At 39.0% G+C, this 22,026-nt stretch overlaps 3 protein-coding genes across 17 annotated transcripts in view; 1 reads left to right on the plus strand and 2 right to left on the minus strand.

Annotated features, from left to right (window-relative positions):
* Positions 1-773, plus strand: part of LMNTD1 (lamin tail domain containing 1) — a 237,970-nt gene extending 237,197 nt beyond the window's left edge. Inside the window, exon 12 of one of the 3 annotated variants that reach the window (XR_014502106.1) lies at positions 505-638. Coding sequence is in view for 1 of the 3 variants with exons in the window: in XM_083399817.1 (XP_083255943.1) it covers positions 505-648 (144 nt within the window). In the remaining 2 variants the exon portion in view is untranslated. Of the gene's footprint in view, positions 1-504 lie in introns of all 3 variants that reach the window. The other 2 variants (XM_083399817.1, XM_083399816.1) reach the window with 2 other exon arrangements.
* NUDT5 (nudix hydrolase 5) overlaps positions 1-22,026 on the minus strand; it is a 1,423,229-nt gene that overhangs the window by 1,298,317 nt on the left and 102,886 nt on the right. Inside the window, exon 7 of one of the 2 annotated variants that reach the window (XM_083400100.1) lies at positions 5,560-5,648. The exons of the other annotated variant lie outside the window; for it this stretch is intronic. Coding sequence (XP_083256226.1) covers positions 5,575-5,648 — 74 coding nt within the window. The 3' untranslated portion in view covers positions 5,560-5,574. Of the gene's footprint in view, positions 1-5,559; positions 5,649-22,026 lie in introns of those variants that run through there. 2 annotated transcript variants of the gene reach the window in all.
* UPF2 (UPF2 regulator of nonsense mediated mRNA decay) overlaps positions 1-22,026 on the minus strand; it is a gene marked incomplete at its 3' end in the record, with an annotated part of 57,739 nt that overhangs the window by 5,003 nt on the left and 30,710 nt on the right. For all 12 annotated transcript variants that reach the window (XM_083399345.1, XM_083399342.1, XM_083399341.1 and 9 more), the window contains 14 exons: positions 21,021-21,124; positions 20,108-20,193; positions 19,333-19,441; positions 16,324-16,437; positions 15,846-15,962; positions 14,184-14,369; positions 13,003-13,206; positions 12,232-12,507; positions 10,068-10,251; positions 8,234-8,373; positions 7,646-7,750; positions 5,249-5,347; positions 2,015-2,182; positions 616-757 (listed from right to left, as the gene is read on the minus strand). In XM_083399345.1, the coding sequence (XP_083255471.1) occupies positions 616-757; positions 2,015-2,182; positions 5,249-5,347; positions 7,646-7,750; positions 8,234-8,373; positions 10,068-10,251; positions 12,232-12,507; positions 13,003-13,206; positions 14,184-14,369; positions 15,846-15,962; positions 16,324-16,437; positions 19,333-19,441; positions 20,108-20,193; positions 21,021-21,124 (2,034 nt within the window). The remainder of the gene's footprint in view (positions 1-615; positions 758-2,014; positions 2,183-5,248; positions 5,348-7,645; positions 7,751-8,233; positions 8,374-10,067; positions 10,252-12,231; positions 12,508-13,002; positions 13,207-14,183; positions 14,370-15,845; positions 15,963-16,323; positions 16,438-19,332; positions 19,442-20,107; positions 20,194-21,020; positions 21,125-22,026) is intronic.

Here is a 22,026-nt window from a genome sequence, read left to right on the forward strand (position 1 = left end):
TAGCTACGTTGCAAATTCAAAGGAGTTTCAGGGATGGCTCTCATTTTTTTAATCTTTCAATGGAAGAATCCTGGGAAATGTTCTTTTGTGAAAGAGTTAGACTGTGACACACCTGAAACACATGAACAATAAATAAAACACATTTTCCACAATTTTCCTATTTTTGACAAAATACATTTTTAAAGGCAAAACACTGGCATTTAAGATGTTTTTTATGTGCACATTATTTACCAATTTTTTTTTCTGCCAGTCAGAAATCACAGTAACTGATTGGTTATTAAATGAGCAAACCATGTTTCCACTATGCTTGATGGAAAGTTTTCACCTATGATTCCTTATCCAGGCAACCAGCCCTACAGGCTGGGTGAAAAAGCCACTTCAAATGATGACAAATGTCTATTTAACTGACATTTATTTGAAAGACTGAATCTTTTAATTTTGTTTAGTATGTTTTTCTTTAATTTGGTAGTCAAGAGAATAAATGATCTGTCAATTCCTTTGCAGGAATTTGGAGCAGGCCCACACAAAACCAGTCAAATGGTCCTATGTGGTAGAAGGTTGAACCTCAGCAATAACCTCATCTATACGAAGGCCCTTTGGAAGGGTAACTCATACCTTGATAGTCCTCTTGTTCCTGCCGTTCATTGATATCCAATGTCAATTTTTTCATTCTCATCCTCTCCTCTTGCTCAGCTTGTTGTTGATTCCAGTGATTTGCAGCCAATTGAGACGACATTGGCACATTTAGGATCTTAAACTGAAGACAGACAAGACACCTCTGAGAACTTGTGCTTATTCTTTTATTGCTTGCATATTGCATTAGATTTTTATTCTGGCTGCATTTTTAAACTTATTGTAGTTTTTTATTGTACCATTGTATAGTTATGGGGAAGATTTTTTGTACAATTTATTTTATGTGGTGTCTTATATGTAAGCTCAATGAAAGGAACAAATGTATGACTCAACATGTTCTAGATGGAAGAAAAGTGCACAAATGTTGCTGTTTTTTATTTGCACCAAAACTTGCAACTCTGTAAGTCCAAACTATTTCCAGAAGTGGGTTTTGAATGAACAGTGGAATGTCAGTCAGGTTAAAGATGACAAAACACTGAGCTAATCCTACAGATTTCAACAGAACAGAACTTCTAAAGTGAAAAAAGTGAATACTTAGGAAAGAAATGTGTCTTTAGCTACAGAACTTTGCTACTTTAAAGTATTTCGTATATTATCATGCCAATCATTCACACAGAGCTTCAGAATGCACTCAGAGCCTTTCACATACATTCATTTGTTCCATTCCTTACAACTATCCTGCAAGGTAGATCATTACGATTCCCATATTGCAGATGGCTCGCCCAGGAGAGACAGTGGCGCCCCCAGGGCCATCTAGCAAGATCACAGGAGAGGAAAGATTTGAAGTAGATGCTTCACGATTCATAGTTTTTGGTTTCAGCTCCATGTTAACATCAGCTCTTGATCCAGTCTAACATGCGACTACTGCTGTGCTATAATGGCTGTAATATAATTAAGCTAAGTGATATCCTTTAAAAGTGAAAATATTCTGGGAATACATTATTCTATTTTAACAGCAATTTCACCATTTTCATGAATCACAGCTCGATAAAAAAAATATTCAAACATATACCACTCTCTGTGTATTTTTTAGAAGTAGTTTCTTGCTTTAGGCCCATATTTATGAGATGGTATTTTTTAAAAAAGTTCTCCCAAAGGAAGGAAGGCAAACAGAAAGTCCATTTGACGCTTCAGTTCCTTATGATAGTCTGACTAAGACATGTGAGAGCCACAGCTGGCATTCCTATCTGCCCTCCAAAAACAAACCAGTTTCAAAAGGAGGTGATGACAACTAGGCAGCACCTTTCCAAAACAATGTAGTAGTGTCACTGAGCCACACTTCCCAAGACAGCAGTCAGTGAAGTATACAGGATGACAAAAGTTATGAATGAATTTAATATTGAAAAAGGCAAAAATAACTCCCTTGTACACAAGGCCTCACCTGTTGCTTGTTGCCTTTTCGAGTTAACATGACAAACGGCATGGTGTCTCCAGATTCAGACTCTCCTTCCCCACCACCCAGGGGTGGACCCTTCTTGAGCTGGCTCTTGAGGTGCAAGGGAATTGCAACGTCCAACTGATGCACTTTCACCGATTCCCCACTCCTTTGCTGAAAAGGCAAGAAACGGAGGTAACAACAAAACTAGGATACCATTCTTTAATTTAGAAAAACAAGTTAATTCCAGGGCTGCCTCACACACCACCAGGTGGCTTTTAAGGCTCCTGTAAGTCATAATGAGAATCTAGGCCTTTCAGCATTACTTCCAGGTTCAAATGTTTGGAATTAGAAATGGTAGGTGGGTCAGCAAAATTATAAATATATGCCGACAATGTGGTTTTAGCATTAGAAAACCCACTAGAAAGTGTGCCGGCAGTACTGGAAGGAATTATGGAGTTTGGTAAATTGACAGGTTTTAAACTGAACAAAGATAAAACAAAAATGATAGTTAAAAACCTGGATAGTCAACTTATGAAGGGTTTAGAAAGAGTCAGTGGTTTGAAGAATGAAAAAAAGTGAAGTACTTGGGGATATGGCTAATGACAAACAATCATAATATTATTAATGATAACTATGTAAAGGCTTGGAAAGAAATCAAGAAAGATCTGAAAATTTGGAGTAGAATGCAATTGTCATTGTTGGGTAAAATTTCGGTTATAAAAATGAATATACTCCCAAAGATGCTATTCCTGTTTCAGACAGTACCTACAGTTACTGACATCTGAAGCTTGAAGGAGTCGCAAAAAGATCTATCTAGGTTTATATGGCAGGGAAAGAAGCCCAGGATAAAACATAAGGCCCTGATTGATACTAAGAAGAGAGGTGGCTTTTCCCTTCCAGACTTACAATTATATTTTGATGCATCATGTTTATGTCGGTTAAAAGAATGGATTTTATTAAATAATAATTACTTATTGGATCTGGAAGGGCATGACCTAAAATTCGGGTGGCATGCATGCTTGCGGGAAGGCTAAGCTATATAAGAGTTTCTCAAACCACATGATTAGAATGGGATGGGAAAAATATGGGAAAAATAGGGTATGGGAAAAATATAAAAACTTATTAGAAAGGAAAACACTGATGTGGTTGCCACCAATGAAGCCCTCACAAGGAAAAAATTAATACACAGACAAACTGGAGCACATATAGAGATTTGCTGACTATCACTGGGGAGGAATACAAATTGAAAGAGTATGGATCACCTTCATGAAGTTTTCCTTCATGAAGTATTTAACACCAAACAGACCAGCAAAAGTGTCAAAATCAGTAAAGGGTAACTGCCGGGGGTAGCAGAAGGAACATTCTACCATGTGTGGTGGTCATGCAGTATAATTAAAAAATACTGGGAAATGATTTATAATGAATGTTAAAAAATGTCCGAAAAAGCCTTTTCTAAAAACCCAGAAGCATTTCTTTTTTCCCTTTTTTAAAAAAGATTTTCTTGGTTTACAAAAGTACATGCCTTGTCTCTTTCTTCAAGTTGTACAGTCTTTTCTACAGATCAGCTACAATTGTTACGAGACATTAGTGTTGAGTTACAGTATAAGGTCAAGAAGGGGGTGAAATTTTTATTTTTTGCAGTGTACACATGGGGTTTCATGTCAGCGTCAACTAGATAGGTTCTCTTTCTATTTGCTTCTTACGTTTCTTGGTAGTGAGAGGAGTTGGGGGCCCGAGGTATGACTGGTTGTCTGTGGCTGGCTGTGATGGGGTTTGTTTGCCTTTATGAGAGGGGCAGGAGGGCTTGTTGGGGCAAGAAACCCAGGCTGATTCGAATGCTGTCGGTGGGCTCTTCTTGTTGTCTTGTTGGGCTGTGTATGTGACAAAGGGAGCCATACTGGGGTGAAGGTGTCCTCTGCTGGGATTAATTACAACAGAAGTTGTTCAAACAGAGAGAAACTTGTTTCTGTATGTGACAACTGCCGCATGTGTGTTAACAGCACAAAAATGAAAAACAGATCAGGTACCAACAAAAGAAGAAACTGTTGGAATATGCGGAGCTAGCAGGGATGACCACTGGAATAAGAAATCAAAATGATAAAAGATATAAGGAGGACTGGATATTTTTTATTGATTATATGAAAAAGTAGCAGGATGGCAATATTCTCAGCAGTGTAAGCAATAACTAGATTAATGTGAAGAGTTGAGATAGAATGAGGGAGCCAAGAAAACACAAGGAGAAGACAAAAAGAACCATGGAAGTAGATGAAGGGAAGTCTGTAAATGATTGTTTTCTGTTTTTCTGCTATTTTTAAATTTCTGCTTTTTATTATTTTTGAGGTTTTTCATGTATTATTCTTGATGTTTGTATTGAAATGTATCAGAAACACAAACAAACAAATAAAAAAATGTAAAAAAGGAATGGTAGGTGGATATCTCAGTTGTTTGGTATAGCATAAAAATAGGAGAAACTTTGAATTACTCTTTTAAGTAAAAAAAGTTTGATATTCTATATGTACATAATTTAGCATGCATATGTACATTTTTATATTAAAAAAACCTGGGTACATATATATATATATATATTTAGAGCTGGAGTTCTGATTGATCTATTAGAAAGCTTTGACATAAAAGTTAATGTCTGAAAGATGTAAATTTTATTCTCTCAAATTTGTGCTGAATGTGGGAAATAAACTGCTCTCCTTTTCCAGTTTGTAATTATCTTTAAATACAGCATTTATTGTTTATCTTTTCTATACAGTATATTATTCAGCTCTTTAACTATGAATTTTTAAACTGATTTTAGAATACCATGAAAAAGGAACAGCAAGGACCAAAAGGCCTGCTGCTGTTTTTGCTTTGTTTCCAGCTGAGTTTTGGGGGCTCCCGTTTTTTGCTTCACACACTACATTTTTAAAGGAGATATGCCCATGATTTGCATGAATGTTGTAAGCAGGTGCATTATTTAACAGTTTATGATTTAACAGTTATGTCCATATTATGGCATGAATGGTTTCAAATTTAGCTTGTTTCAAACAAACCAGAATTAATGTTTGCGAGCTTCTGAATTCCTCTTTGCAGCCACATCAGAGAAGATAAGCACACTAGCCGGGTTGGGGGGGCTTGATATACAAGGAAGAATTGTAAAATAATCCCTCCATGCTAAATGTCAATGTGTATAATGGATACCAATAAGAGTAAGACATATGAGTGACGGATTAAAAATCCCATTAATACCTGTAAATTTTCAAGCATCATTTTGTCCAATGCCTGAATGAAGTCTTCATCTTCAGCACATGGGACACGCTTAAGTCCACCTCCTTTAATCATGACTTCCTGTTAAATAAGGGAGGGCAGGGAAACAGCATTATTATGTTCTCTAGATTAATGTGCATAAGTTATCCCTCAATTAGGGTTGGCCAACAGGCTGAATCTTGCCTGTGAAGCAATGTCTGGCCCCCAATGGCCATACAAAATTAAGAAAAGAAAAATGTGGGATAATTTCAGTCATTAGGACAAAATGTTTTCAAAAAGGTAGAGAGAAGTAGAAAATAGTCCATGTTTTAATGCTTTGGGATTTGTATGTAATGCAGCTCAGGCATGTACTTAAGTGCACGTGCTCCATTAACTCCTTCCTGCTCCATGCAGCTGGCTGTATTCTTTGGAACCAAGCCACCTGAAGGGTTGGATAGGTGGCAAAAATAAGAAGGTGGCTGGAGTATGGGCCTCTCTCACGCAGGCCAATGGAAGACAAGGCAGCAGGGCTTTTGGACAGGTCAACAGTCTTAAAATCATTCCAACTACCAGTCAGAGGGAATTAGTACAATTACAAGCTCTCACTATAATTAAGGCTTTCTAGTTCTAACTATTAGGTTTAATGCTAAATTCTTACTTTTAGTTACATAGGTTTCATATTGGGCTTTCTCCACAACACACACTTGGCTTCAGATAGGGGAGGAAATATGCTTGCTTTACAAAAGGGACACCACTTGTATCTCTCAGAAAACAAGGCTACTTTGCAGATTAGTTTCTAATACAGGAAGTTGAGTTAGTTGAAGCACAATTTTAAGTTTCCTTTACCTGCCCCTTCTTTTAAATTACAAATAAAGGAGCTGCACTATGTATTTGTTCTCATAAAGTCTTAGCTTCAGATCCTATGCATAGATGTTGCCAATACAACAGCTGGCAATACAACAGTAAATTTCGTTGCAGGGTAATGTGACCAATTCTATGAGGTACTATTTGTTTTAATTAATGCTCTGGTCCGTGGGGTCACAAAGAGTTGGACACGACTAAACAACAACAACAACAATGCTCTTCCATAACACAAGACTTCTACGGTAGGCATTTTGTAGGTTTCTGATAAATCCAGTCTAGAGCCAAACATCAGTTACATCTTCGTAACTTGATACTCATATGAATTTGTGTGAATTGATAATCCAAAGTAAACTAATTAATATTAACAACTACGTACTTAATGGCCTGGTTTGCATGCACTAAGTTTGCATGCACCTGTTTGACATGTGCTTGAGTTCTTCTCTGCACTGTGGTGTACAGGGGTTCTGCCAAGTTTAGATTCACTTGCAAAGAAGCTCAGAATAAAAAAATTCTTCCAGTGGCACCTTAGAGACCATATTGGTATGAGCTTTCGTGTGAATGCACACTTCTTCAGATACCCGAAGAAGTGTGCATGCACACAAAAGCTCATACCAATAACAAACTTAGTTGGTCTCTAAGGTGCTACTGGAAGAATTTTTTTTTATTTTGTTTCAACTACAGCAAACCAACACGGCTACCTACCTGTAAAGAATCTCAGCTTCATCTTACCTAAGAGCCAGGGATCTTGGCTTACAACAAACAGTGGTTTAAAAAGCCAGCTTCATAACCCATGATTTGAAATTGATTCGTTTAGTAACCAACCACCGTTTTAAAGCAGAACTCCTGGTTCTATGTAATGCTCAGCAAGATTTTTTGAATGAACACTAAATTCAATGGGAGTCCTTTTCCTGGCAGCACAAGAGTAAGAGAACAGAGGGGGAGAGAGTTCAAGTCCAATGTTTTGCTTGGGCTTGTGGACTCTTGTCCATGTAATACTGCTGAAACAGTAAACCCTGATGTGTGGTGTGGCACGAGCCACACTTGAATGCAGTGTGCAGAGTGCTTTTGGTATGCGAGTTTCATCTTAAAGTTGGAACCCGCTCCAGAATGTAGGATGAAGTGGGGAGGTTGCTACCCATTTCAAGAAGAACTGAAGTGGCTGCCAATCCACCTGGCCAAGTTTAAGCTGGTGGTGGTGGTTGTCTTAACAACTTAGGACTATCTGAGAGAAAGCCTTCTCTCAATAGATGTAGCTGTTCACAGAGACCTTCAGTCTGCTGAAATTCATCTTGCGGTAATCTGGGGGAGGGTGTTTTCTGTTGTGGAACTCAGCTTTTGGAATATGGCAAGCACCAACTTGGATGCTTTGGTGCTTGCTAAAGACTTATTTGTTTTGTTCATCCAGGCATTTGCTGGTCATTAATATCAAGCCTACAGTACTTATGTGGCTTGCTGTGGATTGAGACCACTAATTGACCTTCTAATGAATGTTTATAAGAAATGTTTTAAAGAAATAAATAGTACAGCAATACATACAGTATTTTCTTCATCAGTTTCATTTTCCTTATTAGAGTCTGTGAGATAATCAGTATTTTCTTCTTCCTCCTCTTCTCCCTCTTCGTCATCATTATCAGAGCCCTCCTGAAATGTTTACTGGAGTTTTAATGCATAATCATAAACCATGTTTTAATGAAACTGATTAACATATACACACACTTAAATTTACACTGTCTCAGAAATCTCTCCTCCATGGTCATTTCAGTTCTGCTTAGCCTGTTGATGGTGAGTGAAGCTCACTCAGAACCAGTTGCACTGTGCATGGCATGCATATGTTCATTCAAGTTCAGAAACTCATTTACCCCCCCTTCTACCCTACTTAATAAATGACCAGAGCTCCAAGAGACTCCAAGTGGGTCCGGCAAACAGAACACAACTTTGCAGTTCCCATAATAAAATCATACTTATCGGCGGCAGTAGAAGGACCTTGAGCACAATAACTACCAGGTTACCTCCATCTTTGATATTTGGAGCCTCAACTGGTAATTACTCATTATGATTGGCAACAGTTACACAGCCCAGCCCCTCAAATTGTAGCTTAGTAAATTAATGGTGGAAAAAGAATACCTCCTCCTCTGGCTCATTTATTTCACTTTCATTTCCAGATTGCTCTTCTATCTCGACTCCACCTTCTTCCTCCTCCTCATCTTCCTCAAGGTTCTCTCCCTCAGTAATTGACTCTTTAGAGTCCTTGTCATTCACAAGGCCTAAGAAAGGAAATAAGAATTATTAATGAGTGGCATTAGAAAGAATTCTGACCGTGTCTGAGATCCAGCACACATGTACTTGTAAGGACTACTGAAACCAGTGGCTATTCACTCCCAAATAACTAAGGTCAGGACTGCAGTTTTACTTAAGAGATACATGCAAAGGGTCAAGCTTAGTTTACGAACAATTCTCAGGACATTTTACTGTCCCATCAACCAACATTACTATTTTCTTTTGATAGATGCTTACCCTAATTTTTTAACAGAGAACCACAATAATAATGGATTTTGTTACTTGATTTTTACTTGCTTTTTATAGTTTTTTTGCCAGCACTAAGCATGTGATCAAAATGTGGTATGCATCAAAGGAATTACGCAATTATCTAACAGAAAAAGGGGTTGTGAGAGTTGACATTAAATGCAAGGTTATTTTTTTCCTTTCCTTTTTTTTAACTTTTATTTTGCTTTAAACAGGTACATATAAATATAGACAACCAAAATTACAAAGGAAAATTCCTTAATAGTAATGAAAAAAAACTAAAAAAGACTACAAAAAATATCAAAGTACATGATACAGAACATAGGCAACTATGGGAAAGATAAAAGAAAAGAAAAAAGAAAAATAGAAGGGGGGAAAAAAGAAAAAGGAAGATGAGCCAAAGCAGGAAAGCTCATCTATTGTACACTTCCGTCAAGCTCACAACAGATCATTATTCTTATCAGTTATCTCTATCTGCATTCCAAAGGAATCCCTCATCTTGGTATCAGGGAGCATTTCTCTATGCGGTATCATTCTAAACATAGCCAGGTCTGTCTTGCTGAGCCCTTGTCCCCTACATAATTATTTAAACATTCCCATTCTTCTTTCACCAATTTTTTAGGTTTCTCTCTTATTGCATCTGTCAGCTTTGCGAGCTCCAAGTACTCGCACAATCTGACTACCCATTCCTCTTTAGTGGGTGTATTTTTATCTTTCCACTGTTTTGCCACTATAACCCTTGCTGCTGACGTTGCATACATAAATAGCCTAGCTTTGTTTTGGGGAATATTATCTGAAACCATTCCTAGTAAAAATTATTCCGGTTTCTTGCTAAATGTAGTTTTTATCAATCTACAAGATTATTATTTATGTTACATTCTGATTCTACAGAGAACTTTAATTCTTCTGGGAAAGATAAAGGAACAAAAGATCTCTGCACATTAGAAGTAGCACAACACACAGGTCAGACCATGCAAATGACGGTACAGTGGTACCTCAGGTTAAGAACTGAATTCATTCTGGAGGTCTGTTCTTAACCTGAAACTGTTCTAAACCTGAGGTACCACTTTAGCTAATGGGGCCTCCTGCTGCCGCCGCACAATTTCTGTTCTCATCCTGAAGCAAAGTTCTTAACCTGTGGTACTATTTCTGGGTTAGAGGAGTCTGTAACCTGAAGCGTCTGTAACCCGAGGTACCACTGTAAATACTAATTTATACCAGGAACAGATTCACAGACCAGCCTGCATCCCCATCCTCACTGTATGTTGCTACAGTCCTCATAACATATTTCAAAATTCTAGAATGAGTCAAGTACATACTCACTTATCCTAAAAATTTATTCAAGTTACAGAAAGTACTGTACTATATAGCCAAAAAATGCAGAAACAGACAACAATGATTTCAGTTCCTTTCATTCTTGATGTAGCATTCTTACCTAGTTTGATTAAGAATTCCCTTTCCAGTTCTTGTACCTGCCTAACAGATTCTTCCAGGGAATTGCACAGTTTTATCTTTGGTCTCAGTAATTCTAATGTATCACTGATCATATAGTCAATGTCTATAGGGAACGGGTGATCTTTTGTCCAAACATCCAGGCTTTTCTTCCACCAAACATACCTCTGGAAAGACACAGATAATTGCAAAACAGATAGGCAACCACTAGAATTAGTCTAGTGAAATTCGGACCTTAACATACAAAGCTAAAACAAGGAACAAGGCTAACTTATCCCTAGGAGAAAAACTTCAGGCCTTGGGGGGAATAACCAGCTTAAATATCTTTTTCATTTTATTATGTATAGTTTCCCAAAAGCTTTAGCTTTTTCACATGTCCGCCACATATGAAGAAACGTCCCTTCATTATTTTTACACTTCCAGCATTTCTTTGACATAGTCTTAAACATCTTTACCAATTTATTTGGCATTAAATGCCACCTGCATATAATTTTCATCTAATTTTCCTTTAAAATAAAACAGGCTGTATATTTCATATTCACTCTCCACAGTAGTTCCCATGGGGTCATATCAATATTATGACCAAAATCTTTAGCCCAGTGTATCGTTGCTGATTTAACCAATTCATCTTTTATTTCCCATTTCAATAACATTTTACAGTGTTTTTGAGATCAGTTTTACTTTGCCAACTATTGACTGAATGCACTGTTGATACTACAGTTTCTTCTTCATTTAATTGTTTTATTAACTTCTCTTGTCTCTCTCATTGATTTTGTTTTGTCCCTATAATTCTTCTCCTTTCAACATGGGATTACTCTTCAATCATGCCTTCTTCACCTAATTTGCACTGCTGAACTAATGTGGCAGAAATACCACCTAGTGTCGGTCAGATTTAACACAATTTTATTTTCCTCCTGATAGTTTAACTCCTTTCTACCCTTTTCATTCAACTTTTTTATTCTGCACCTCTTACTTCGGCTGGTTACCCAACTGCGCTCCTATCTGGACAGGAATAGTCTAACTTCTCTTGTCTATGCATTATACATAGGGCTGCCTCTGAAAACGGTTCAGAAGCTTCAGCTGGTGCAGAGTTCAGTGGCAAGGTTGCTAACTGGAGAAATATGGTTTGAGCATATAATGCCAATCCTGGCTTGCCTGCACTGGCTGCCTATTAGTTTCTGGGCCCGATTCTAAGTGCTGGTTTTGACCTATAAAGCCTAAAATGGTTCAGGACTGCAAGACTTCAAGGATCACCTCTCCACACATGGACCGACCCAGACCCGCCAATCATCATTTGAGACCCTTCTTCAAGTATCTCCCTCAACAAGAAGTCCAGAGAGTGGCAAAGCAAGAACAGGCCTTTTCTGCAGTGGCACCCGATTGTGGAAGGGAGGCTTGCCTAGCACCATTATTATAAGGCTTTAAAAGGTAAAGGTACCCCTGCCCGTACGGGCCAGTCTTGACAGACTCTAGGGTTGTGCGCTCATCTCACTCTAGAGGCCGGGGGCCAGCGCTGTCCGGAGACACTTCCGGGTCACGTGGCCAGCGTGACATCGCTGCTCTGGCGAGCCAGCACCAGCGCAGCACACGGAAACGCCGTTTACCTTCCCGCTAGTAAGCGGTCCCTATTTATCTACTTGCACCCGGAGGTGCTTTCAAACTGCTAGGTTGGCAGGCGCTGGGACCGAACAACGGGAGCGCACCCCGCCACAGGGATTCGAACTGCCGACCTTTCGATCGGCAAGCCCTAGGCGCTGAGGCTTTTACCCACGCTTTAGGCACCAGGCAAAAACTTTCCTCTATAGCTAGGCCTTTGGTCTGTAATTATCTGTGACCTTTTAGAAGTGGATGATATGTCTTTAATATATTTCTTTTTCTTCTTGGCTTTAATGTATCTATGTTGTTGCTGTGGGGGGGGTCTGTCTGTTTGGTTGGTTGTAAGTCGTTTTAGGTTGCCCTGGGCAAGATAAAGTGCCTAACAAATTTAATAAATAACATTCTTCTGGTGACCATACAAATACATCTTAATAGTACTCGCATTTCTACATGTTACTTTGTGAGGGGTATGCCTACTTCAAATAAAATAATAAATAAGTAATATGTAAGAGACAAATTTGGTCACAGGGAAAGATGAAGCTTGTTCCTACCTGGAAATAGACCAGGAAGCAGTCAAGTTTCCGTTTGCTGGATCCTCTGTCAAAGTATTGCCCGCAAGTGTCAAGGATGGTACACACCAGTCGAATGCGGAAAAGATGTTCTGGAGGATCAAGTGGGCTAGATGTACCATCCGAATTCACACCAAATGATGTAAAGGAGTACAGAGTTCGAAATATTACTGCCGACTCTACCATTCTGTAATTGTACAGTTCACCCAGGAACTTGGCACTGCTGATCCTCCGCTGGTTAAATTTTGGCTGATTAACCTTCAGCAAACAAAATACCACTGACATGTTAACATACACTTCTTAAACACTAGATAAAGTTCAATACCCTGCAGAGGCCTCATAATGTACTATGATTAAGCAAAAGCTGTAAAGATGGAGGCAACAGTGTGGCTGCCTGCACTACTGTTCATGATAAATTAGCATAATTAAGTGAAGTGCAGTGTAAACATGCAGATTAGAGAATTTTGATTCAGGCCTCTCCATCCCTCAGTATCTCACATGCATCTCACTTTATCAGTTAACCAATGAAAACTTGTTCTAAGAACTACCAATCCAGTCTAGCCATTTATGTCAAGGACAACGATGCTATAAAACAACCATGTCAACTCCTACCGTGCTTTTTTACTTAGTGCATCCTTCCTCAACCTTGGGCCTCAAATGTTTATAAAAAAGTTAACGTACATAATTTCTAAACTTCTTTTTAAATGTTTTGTACTATGTTCTATTTCACATAGAAACCTAAAAGTTTTTTACCTCCATTCCTAGCCGAATATCCTCTAGGACACCATCCACAACATGAATTCCAACATCCTCTTGGTAAAGTACCAGTCCTGCTAAAAGGTTGGCTACACAGTGAATACTATTGTATTTCACATTCCAGATGTTGATCATACAACATATAACATAGTCTTTCACTTCAGGGTCATGCCAGGGCAATTTGCGCATCTGTCTCAGGACCTGAACAAGATTTTAAAGAAACTTAACTCAAAAAGAAAAAAAAACAAAGTTGGATGCTTTACATACATATATGTTGACTACTAAGTAAAATTACTCCCCCTCCCCCAAAGAAAAAAGTACTTTGGGGTACCCATAGTTCATTGTGACCTCTTATCTTAACACACACACACTCAGAGCCGACATATCAACCCATCATATAAAAGTGCTACTGCTGTCTTTAGTCATGCTGGAAAGGATTTCCCATTCATCCCTTGAAGAAAGGACTGAAGCCAAGAAAGGAGTCCCAACTCATTGTAAACTGCCAAAAGAGTAAAGAGAGGGTTCACATAAAGAACCCCACCAGAAGCAGCCCTGTGGAAGGGATTCTGCTTGCACAACAGGATTTCCCCCTTCTCCCCACCCCTGAAATTTGCTTGGGGAAGAGCAGGAGAAGCCCCAGAACAGTACCTGAGGGAAAGCTGATATGTTTCCACAGGCAGAACATTTGTAATAGTTCTTTTTTAAAAACTATCATGCTGTTAGATGTGCCACAAACGCATTAGTATGCTGCAGAGAAACAGACGGGCTTGTAGAATGCTACAGAGAAGTAGTTTTTGGAGGCTTATTTTCAAAGTCTAGGTGCTAAACTTAACAAATGTAAGAATCTTTGCTTTAGGTAAATCTTTACATGATATACTCAACATATTGCTCCTGAGGACTTAAGTACTTTAATGTAATTTAATATTCAAGACAATATTCAGGTGTATTAGTTTGAAGTTAGCTATCTGATCTGCACTTTCCCATTCATTTTAGCGTCCTTCAGCTTACTTCCCTGATAATCTCATTCATTTAAAAAAAATTAAAACAGGAAAAAATGAATTTAAAATCCTATGTACTTTAGATTTCATGCTTTAGAAGTTATTCTAGGATAAAATTCCATTATTCTATTCCTGGATAATGGTTTTTGGGGAAACCCACCAAGATTGAAGAGAACGCACCTTCTCAGTAGTGACTTTGGAGAGATCCTTATAAAGGAGCTTCCGAATATACTCCTGGAGAGGAGGGCGTTTCTTTTTCACTGTTTTCTCAGCGGGAGGAGGATTGCAGTAGTAGTAGGCATTTTCCACCATGGTGACATAGCGTGCATCCAGGTGCATTGCTTGTTTCTTTCGCATCATTTGTTCCTGGAAACAAAGAGAAATAATCACCCTGTGCAGACATACTAAGTTTTCATAAGAACCATTTGTTTTGTTCTTCTAGCTAAAGCAAAAGCCAAAACCTATTTTCTACCAAGAAAATCATACTGTGAAATATTATCTGGCTCACAAGCTAAAATCTACTTAGCTTTCCTACATTGCACCTCTAACAACTATTGCTGAATGTGCAGCCCTAAATTTTTAACTATAATTTGATAATGTAGGAAGGTAAGACACATATCCTTGCTCCTTGTGCTTTCTGCCCACCAAGGCTGCTGATAGCTAAGCATATAATTCTCCGCTGAAGTTCTTGTGCCAGTTCAGATGGCTACCAAAGGGGGAGCCAATTCTCACTGTCAGTAAGCAACTGCCACAAATCTCAACCCACAAACCCAGGGGTCGGCAAGGCTTACCGGGCATGGGCTGGATCACTCCCGCGGAGATCCTCTGTGGGCCAGACTGGCGCAGCACGGCACCGGAAATCACTTCTGCGCATGCCCAGATGCAAAAAAAAAATTGCACCTGCACACAAGCGATTTCCGGTGCCGCGGACATGCGAAGACGCGATTTCCAGTGTCTGGACATGCGCAGAAGCAATTTCCGGAGCCATGGAAGAGAGTCCCCATTTATCACAGCGAGCGGGGACTCGCTTGAGCGGGCAACTCGGTTCAGGGGCGGCTCGGGGGCTGCTTCCGGCCCATGGGCCTTAGGTTGCCGACCCCTCCGTGGGCTGCTTCCGGCCCATGGGCCTTAGGTTGCCGACCCCTACACAAACCCTTATGCTGTAATATATGTGGATGTTCCAGGCAGAGACTCGTAGGAGGAGAAAGCTGATTTGTGTGATTTTGCCCCCAAGGACAGACTGCATAAAATAAAATGTGTTACACTGGGTAGGGAAGCGTCTCTTCTGCCACAGGAACTGGCCCACCACCTGCTAAGCATTAGAATCATATCTTAGAACATTTTATTGTAACTATGGCTTTGAAAGAGTTGTCAAAGAACAACTTGAGGAAAGGCAGAAGTGTTTGGGGACTTTTTAGTTTAGAGAAAAGATGAATAAGAGGTGACATGATGGAGGTTTATAAATTTTTGCATGGCACGGAGAGAAAACATTGTTCTCCCTCTCTCAAATTCAATGAAGCTGAATGTTGGAAGATTCAGAACAGCTAAAAGAAAGTACTTGTTCACACAGCACAGGGCTTAACTACAGAACTTGCTCCCACAGGAGGCAGTGATGGCCACAAACTTGGCTCCTAGCTACGATGGCTATGCTCAGAAGCAGCAATACTTCTGGACACCAGCTGCTGGAAGCTGCAGGAGGGAGAGTGCTCTCATGCTCAGGGACTGCATGTGCTTAGCCCACTTAGTAAGAACAGGAGACTGGACTAGATGGGCCATTGGCCTCACCCAGCAGGCTGTTATGTTTATGTTTTAAAAACAGCTCTCTAAAAAAATTATTCTTACCAAAAGGACACTAGTTCTCAAATGAGATTCTGGAGATCTGAACAGGAATCGACCACAAGTCTCCAACAATGTACATGCCATTTCAATATGGTGATGAGAGAAGTCAGACAAGAGCATCTGTGGAAATAAATTACATTTAGAATGCCTTTCATACTAATTTATCAGAGTATTCAGAGTGGGCTCAAAATCAACCTTGTTTGGGGCTAAAGTAAAATGTGAAAATCTTAAAGTGGCAGCACAGCTTCATCACATCTTATCTATAGTGATGGAATTCCAATTCTTAAAAATATACATTAAATGATAATATACACTGAATGGTAATACAACCACACCTACTGTCGATCACACCCAATTATTCCCTCTGCCATTATAAAAAGTATATTGCGACACAAGCTTTGTATAGAGAACCTCTGAGTATGCCAGGAAAATAAAAGAAAAAGGGGATGTGAGCTGATCCTCAGTGTACATGAGCACCAACCTTTAAGCAATGCAGAGTGTCACTTTTGGAGAACATTTTAAACTTAGTAAGTTCACCAATGAATCGCACAGTTTTATTCTTTGTTTCAATGTTGATCTGGTCCTTCTTTCTCACCTAAACATAGGAATACAGGAAGATTTACTTTTGGTATGCAACAAATTAATATGTTATTGCCCACAACAGATATGCAGCTGTCTATTTTCATGTGCGTGGGCGCACACTCGCCAGAGTGCAACAAGGGACTGGGGAGTGCAGTACAAGGAGAAGCAGAAGAATGGTTTGAGAATAGCCTTAATTGTTAAATTGAAATCTGGCTTTATTACTTCAGTTAAGGCAGTTTTAAAAAATAAAATTAAAAGTGTTTTTTGGTATAAAAATTGACACTGGATGTATTTAGGATGCAAATAATAAAATCAGTATAATATTTTCAGGGATATGGCTAAAATATTCAGTTCTTTTTCTGGAGGATTTCAATGAGTTAACTGAATTACAATCAAAGAAAGAGTCCTATAAATAATGTTTGGACGTTTCTAAAAACATGGGTTCAAAATTCACAATGATGGCAAACAAATGATATGTGGATATATTTGCATCAGGAACTATGGAATTAGTTCCCAAATGTTTCTGAGTGACAGATGACATTCTCAAGATTTCCCTCTTGGTGCCAGATTCTATGCATGCAGGACTGCCGAGGCCCAAATAGTCCTGCCTCTTTGTTCATGAACAGGTGAAAGATTGCATAAAATAACCAATTTTAAATCCAATTTATTGGTGGGAAATTGAAACACAATGGCCAGAATCCAAAGAAGTATACATCGAGTTTCACATGTCCCAGGAGTATTGGGCTTGTGCTTCATTAGCGGTAGCTCTCTATGCTAAGTAGAAATCAAGTGGACTTTCAAAAGCAGATTGAGATATGGCACAGGAGTTTGCTGTTTAAATAGGCAATAAGCACCACCAGGAGACGGCCCTGGTACTCGGAGTCCCAGCCAATAGCCACATTAGTACTAAAAGTTAATGCGACAAATATCTTTATAAGATTGGCCTGCAGATTTAATCAGTAGAGTTATCATCATATTGGTACTCTTTATAACAGTAATAACATCCTCAAGACTTTTAATTTCTTAACTTAGTTCTTAACTTATAGTGAACTGGCCAGGTGAATCACTAAAAATTAAAGACGACTCTCTCTGGCTAAATTATATTTTTATTACATACCTGTTTATTTGGGGTGGGGGTGTTTTTGAAGAATGACTGCTTTATGATATACAAAAATGCACAATTACAAAACCACGCAAGAGCAGAGGCATTTATTGATTTGATTTAGCATTCTGTATTCATCAACACTTTTATGTTATTAAATTGTTCAAATATATCATCCTTGGAGTTTTCTAAGAATTCATTGTTCAACAAAATCTCTCTTTTTTTAGTACCAGTTTGAGGTGTCATACTTTTGGGGTATCACATGAGAGGATACGTGAGAATATTTCAGATTAGAAATGCAACTGCTGCATATCTCCTTTGTTGACGTGGTCCAATGAAGCTCTTTGCTGGAAGCGGAGGACTGCAGTTACATGAACTGCTGTAAAGGCAACTGGTTTTTCTATTTTAAACTTCCAGATTTAAACTAGCAGATAGGTTGCATTTTCTGCATACAGTGCACGCATCATAGAACTCTGTAGCATTTTCACTGAGCTCCTGAGAACCTCTGGAGGTTTCCAGACCACAGGTAAAAAACACTGCCTCATGGAAATCTCACATATATCTATATCTAATATATACACATATATCACTATATCATAAATATGTATCACAGTGATTTACAACAAATCAAAGAAACCAAATAATAAAATAGCAATAAGTTAAAAACAAATTAAAAGCAAAAAAAAATTAAAAGCAGCTCAAATCAACAGCTCAGTCAGTAAAGCATGAGACTCTTAAACACAGGGTTGTGGGTTCCAGCCCCACATTGGACAAAGGATTCCTGCATTTGCAGGGGATTGGACTAGATGGCTCTCACAGTCCATTCCAACTCTACAATTCTATCAACAGACTGTTGTGGGGGATGCTTCAGCCTGGCAGAAAAGTTTTCAGCAAGAGTTTAATAGCTGGCACAAAAGGTGCTTGCTGAGTCGCTATAGGCTAAGTATTCCACAGACTGGCCCGATGACACTAAAGACTAAATTTCTTGTTGTTGTCAAACAAGCCTCACCAACTTAGGAAATGACCAAAGAAGCTCCTGCAGATTATCTCAGTGATCAAGCTGCTATACAGGCGGTGATCATTTTGCATGTGTCCAATTGACACACAACCACCACCATGTGTGTCACTTTCAGCCCCGGAAGGGGGCAGAACAGGCATGCAATGACCTGGAACGCAACTCCCGCTCAAAGGGAGAGTTGCTTGTATATGGGTTCAAGTGGTCCCTGGGGTATCCTAGATCAAAGTTGTTCAGGGATTTGTAAATCAATGTAAGAACTTTGAATTGGGCTTGGTAGCAGACTGGCAGCCAGTGCAGCTGTTTTAAGAACTGTGTCGCATGTTCTCAAAGCTCCCATTAGAAATCTGGCTGAAGCTTCTAAACCAGCTGGAGCTTCTAAACCAGACCCAAAGGCAGCCCCACATAAAGAGCATTACAGTAACCTAGCCTTAAGGTTACCAATGCATGGGCTACAGTGCTGAGGCCATAGCTGGTGAACTAGATGAAGGTAACAAGAGACATCCAGTCTTAGGATATTCTGAAGATTAACATCTATAACAAACCCCATTCTCTTGTTAGCTACAACTATTATATGTCTGTTCACAAATATACATAGGGCTGATCAGACATCAGTTTATTGAGTAATACCTTGAAAACTTACTCTCACAAACTGAGTCTTACTCGATCAAACAGCATCATCATATTCCATTATGACACTGTCAGCATTATTACTTTTAACTATTCACACTGTTGTATTTTAAAACATTTCCTAAATGAATCTGCGAGATGCAAAACAAATAGAAACTTACATGGAATCTGAAGTCACCTTTTAGCATGGAACAGAGATCCTCTGCTACATCAGACATACAAGGATGTAATGTGCCAACCAGCCGTGCATAAAATGGTAGCAAATCCAGCCTGCAAACAAAAGGTTACACATGCAATATAGCATTATTTTATATAGAAAAATATTAAAGTTCTAACTGTTCTGTTTTGTAAGTGTACTTCTGATATATTTATACATGTACATTCAGCTACCTTCTTGGAAGGAATATCTTTTTTTTTACCTATAGATGTTGTTCATATTTCCTTGACTATACAGAACTACATGCATGAGGGTGGAAAAGAAATGAATAGAATCACATCTGCTCACCTGTTCCGAAAATATTCAAATGCCACTATTGAAATGCCATTGCTAGAGTCCACTGCCTATTTAACTTCATAGAGTCCACAAACACTGCCTATTTAACTTCATAAAATCCACATTTGTCTAAATACTAGGGTGGGGTATGAAACTCTCATAAGGGAGGGATGAAATCTGACAATATTTAATCCATTTACCTGTTGGAAGATGATGTTTGAAAGCCTTTTATTCTTGCTAGAGTTAATTAATGACTAAACAGTGGCATCTGTTTGTATTAGATATGACATATTTTTTGGAACTAATTAGGCATCTACGTGTGTTTGTTTACCATGCTCCTGCTGCTTTCGGAGGTCATTTTAGCTTAAACCATTGTTTGCTGTCCCTGTTACTTAAGGTATCTCTGCCATGACCATTAATATGACATTTACATCAACACTTACCTTTGACGAGGAACTATGAAGAGAGCACGAACCAACTTCCGCCTATTTGCTTTTGTATTCATGTTCATGCAAAAATCCATTGCTGCCTGCAAGAAGAAAGGCACTTAAATCTGACAATACACAGATTATTTAAAAGGTGAAAAGAAAGAGTCACATACTCTTCTACACATGGGAAACAATAGTTTATTTCATCCTTAAGAAGGCCAATTGGCAGTCCCTGGGCAAGATCACATCTGTTATGTCATTTCATTTGACTTCTGGTGGTCCAACCATTTTTTAATTAAGTCAATCACAGTTCACTTGGAAGGATAGAATATTGCTTTTGAATAGTCTATATACACATTTATTTGCCAATAAAGCCACAGCCACGTCAGAATGTGTCTGTTCTGTAGATTAGAACTGTAACTGCTGGCAAATATCCAGGTCAATTTATGAACACCTGAGCTAATTGGTACACAATTCACTGGTTTAAGTCCAAGAAAGAAATGCTGACAAACTGAAGTATATGGCTAGCAGTGTTCACCAATCTCTCTCAAATTTTAGGACATTTTTTACAAAATTTATGTGGGATTGTTACTGCCAACATTCACCGAATTTCTGCTATACTGTATATTTGCATCTTACCATATTAACAGTGGGTGTAAGCAGTGGCATAGAGTGGGGGGTGCAGGGGGGGCCGGCCGCACCGGGCGCAACATCTGGGGGGGCGCGCTGGCACCCACAGCTCTCTGCCCCTACTTGGCTCCACGGGTTAGGGGGCGCAAATTACTTGCCTTGCCCCGGGTGCTGACAACCCACGCTACGCCACTGGGTGTAAGAGTGGCATATAACAGTAAAACTATCTAACAGATTATATCAACATCCAATAACCAACTTATGGATATAAAGGAGAAACACTACAAGTTTACTGTACCTTGTCTATTAGGTCTCTATTTACACAGTTTGGGAGCTGCTGAAGAAAAGCATCTACTATAAGCTTCAAATGTGACCCGGTACTGGCTTCTTCATCTTCTTGTTCTAGACATTAAAAAAACAAAAACAATAAACAAACGAGAGAACCCAAAAGCTCTCACACACTGTAGTAATGATACATTAACTGTTCAAGTATGCTTGCAAGTCCTATATAATCACTCACCTTAGGGAAGTGAATCACACTTTTTCAATGAGGAAATAAACATAAGAAAAATGGTCAATCCCTATAGGCCATTCCCTAGTAACATCTTTGAAGGGAAAGATAAAATAGAAATGGGGCAAAGTAGATTTGAAATGCACATAGAAGAGACAGCAAAGTTCAGTGCTACTTTCATTAGCAACAGCAAAGAAGGACACATACAAGAGGCACGAGTAGGCAAGAAGAACTAACCTATGAAGACCAAAGCGATCTATATTTGTCCTCTCCTAGTAGAACGGAGAATGACAACAGAGACTTTTTGGGAACCAAAGTCCCATTTGCATCTAGGCTTGTGGATTCCTCAGAGTTCCAGTCCTGGGAAGCTTTGATATCACCACCCGTTTCTGGTTTCAGGTTTGAAATTGAAAGTGGCCTTTTAAACACCAAGGGAAAGATTCTTCCATGAACCCAATTACCAACCCTCTACAGCAGGGGTTGCCCGCCTAGGCTTTCTATGTGGCTCCCAGTCTCTTGTTTCATTATACTTTCCAATAGCAAAGGATTAGATTACAGAGAATTCAGAAATCAGTCTCCTTTCCTAGAGCAACGATTTGTACTCTCAGTAGGTTTAAGCCACAGTCAATTCGCTCACCTCCAGACAGCGCATATATTTTTTAAAGAAACTTGGTTCCCATTACCTAAATACTATCTAATACAGACAGATCTTACATGCTCATCCACAACACTTCTCCTACTGTTATGAAAACTAATGCCGCCTAGTCAGACTATATACACTATGGATTGGACT

This window comes from Podarcis tiliguerta (assembly GCF_965153285.1).
Source record: "Podarcis tiliguerta genome assembly, chromosome: 10".
NCBI classification, from domain to species: Eukaryota; Metazoa; Chordata; class Lepidosauria; order Squamata; family Lacertidae; genus Podarcis; species Podarcis tiliguerta.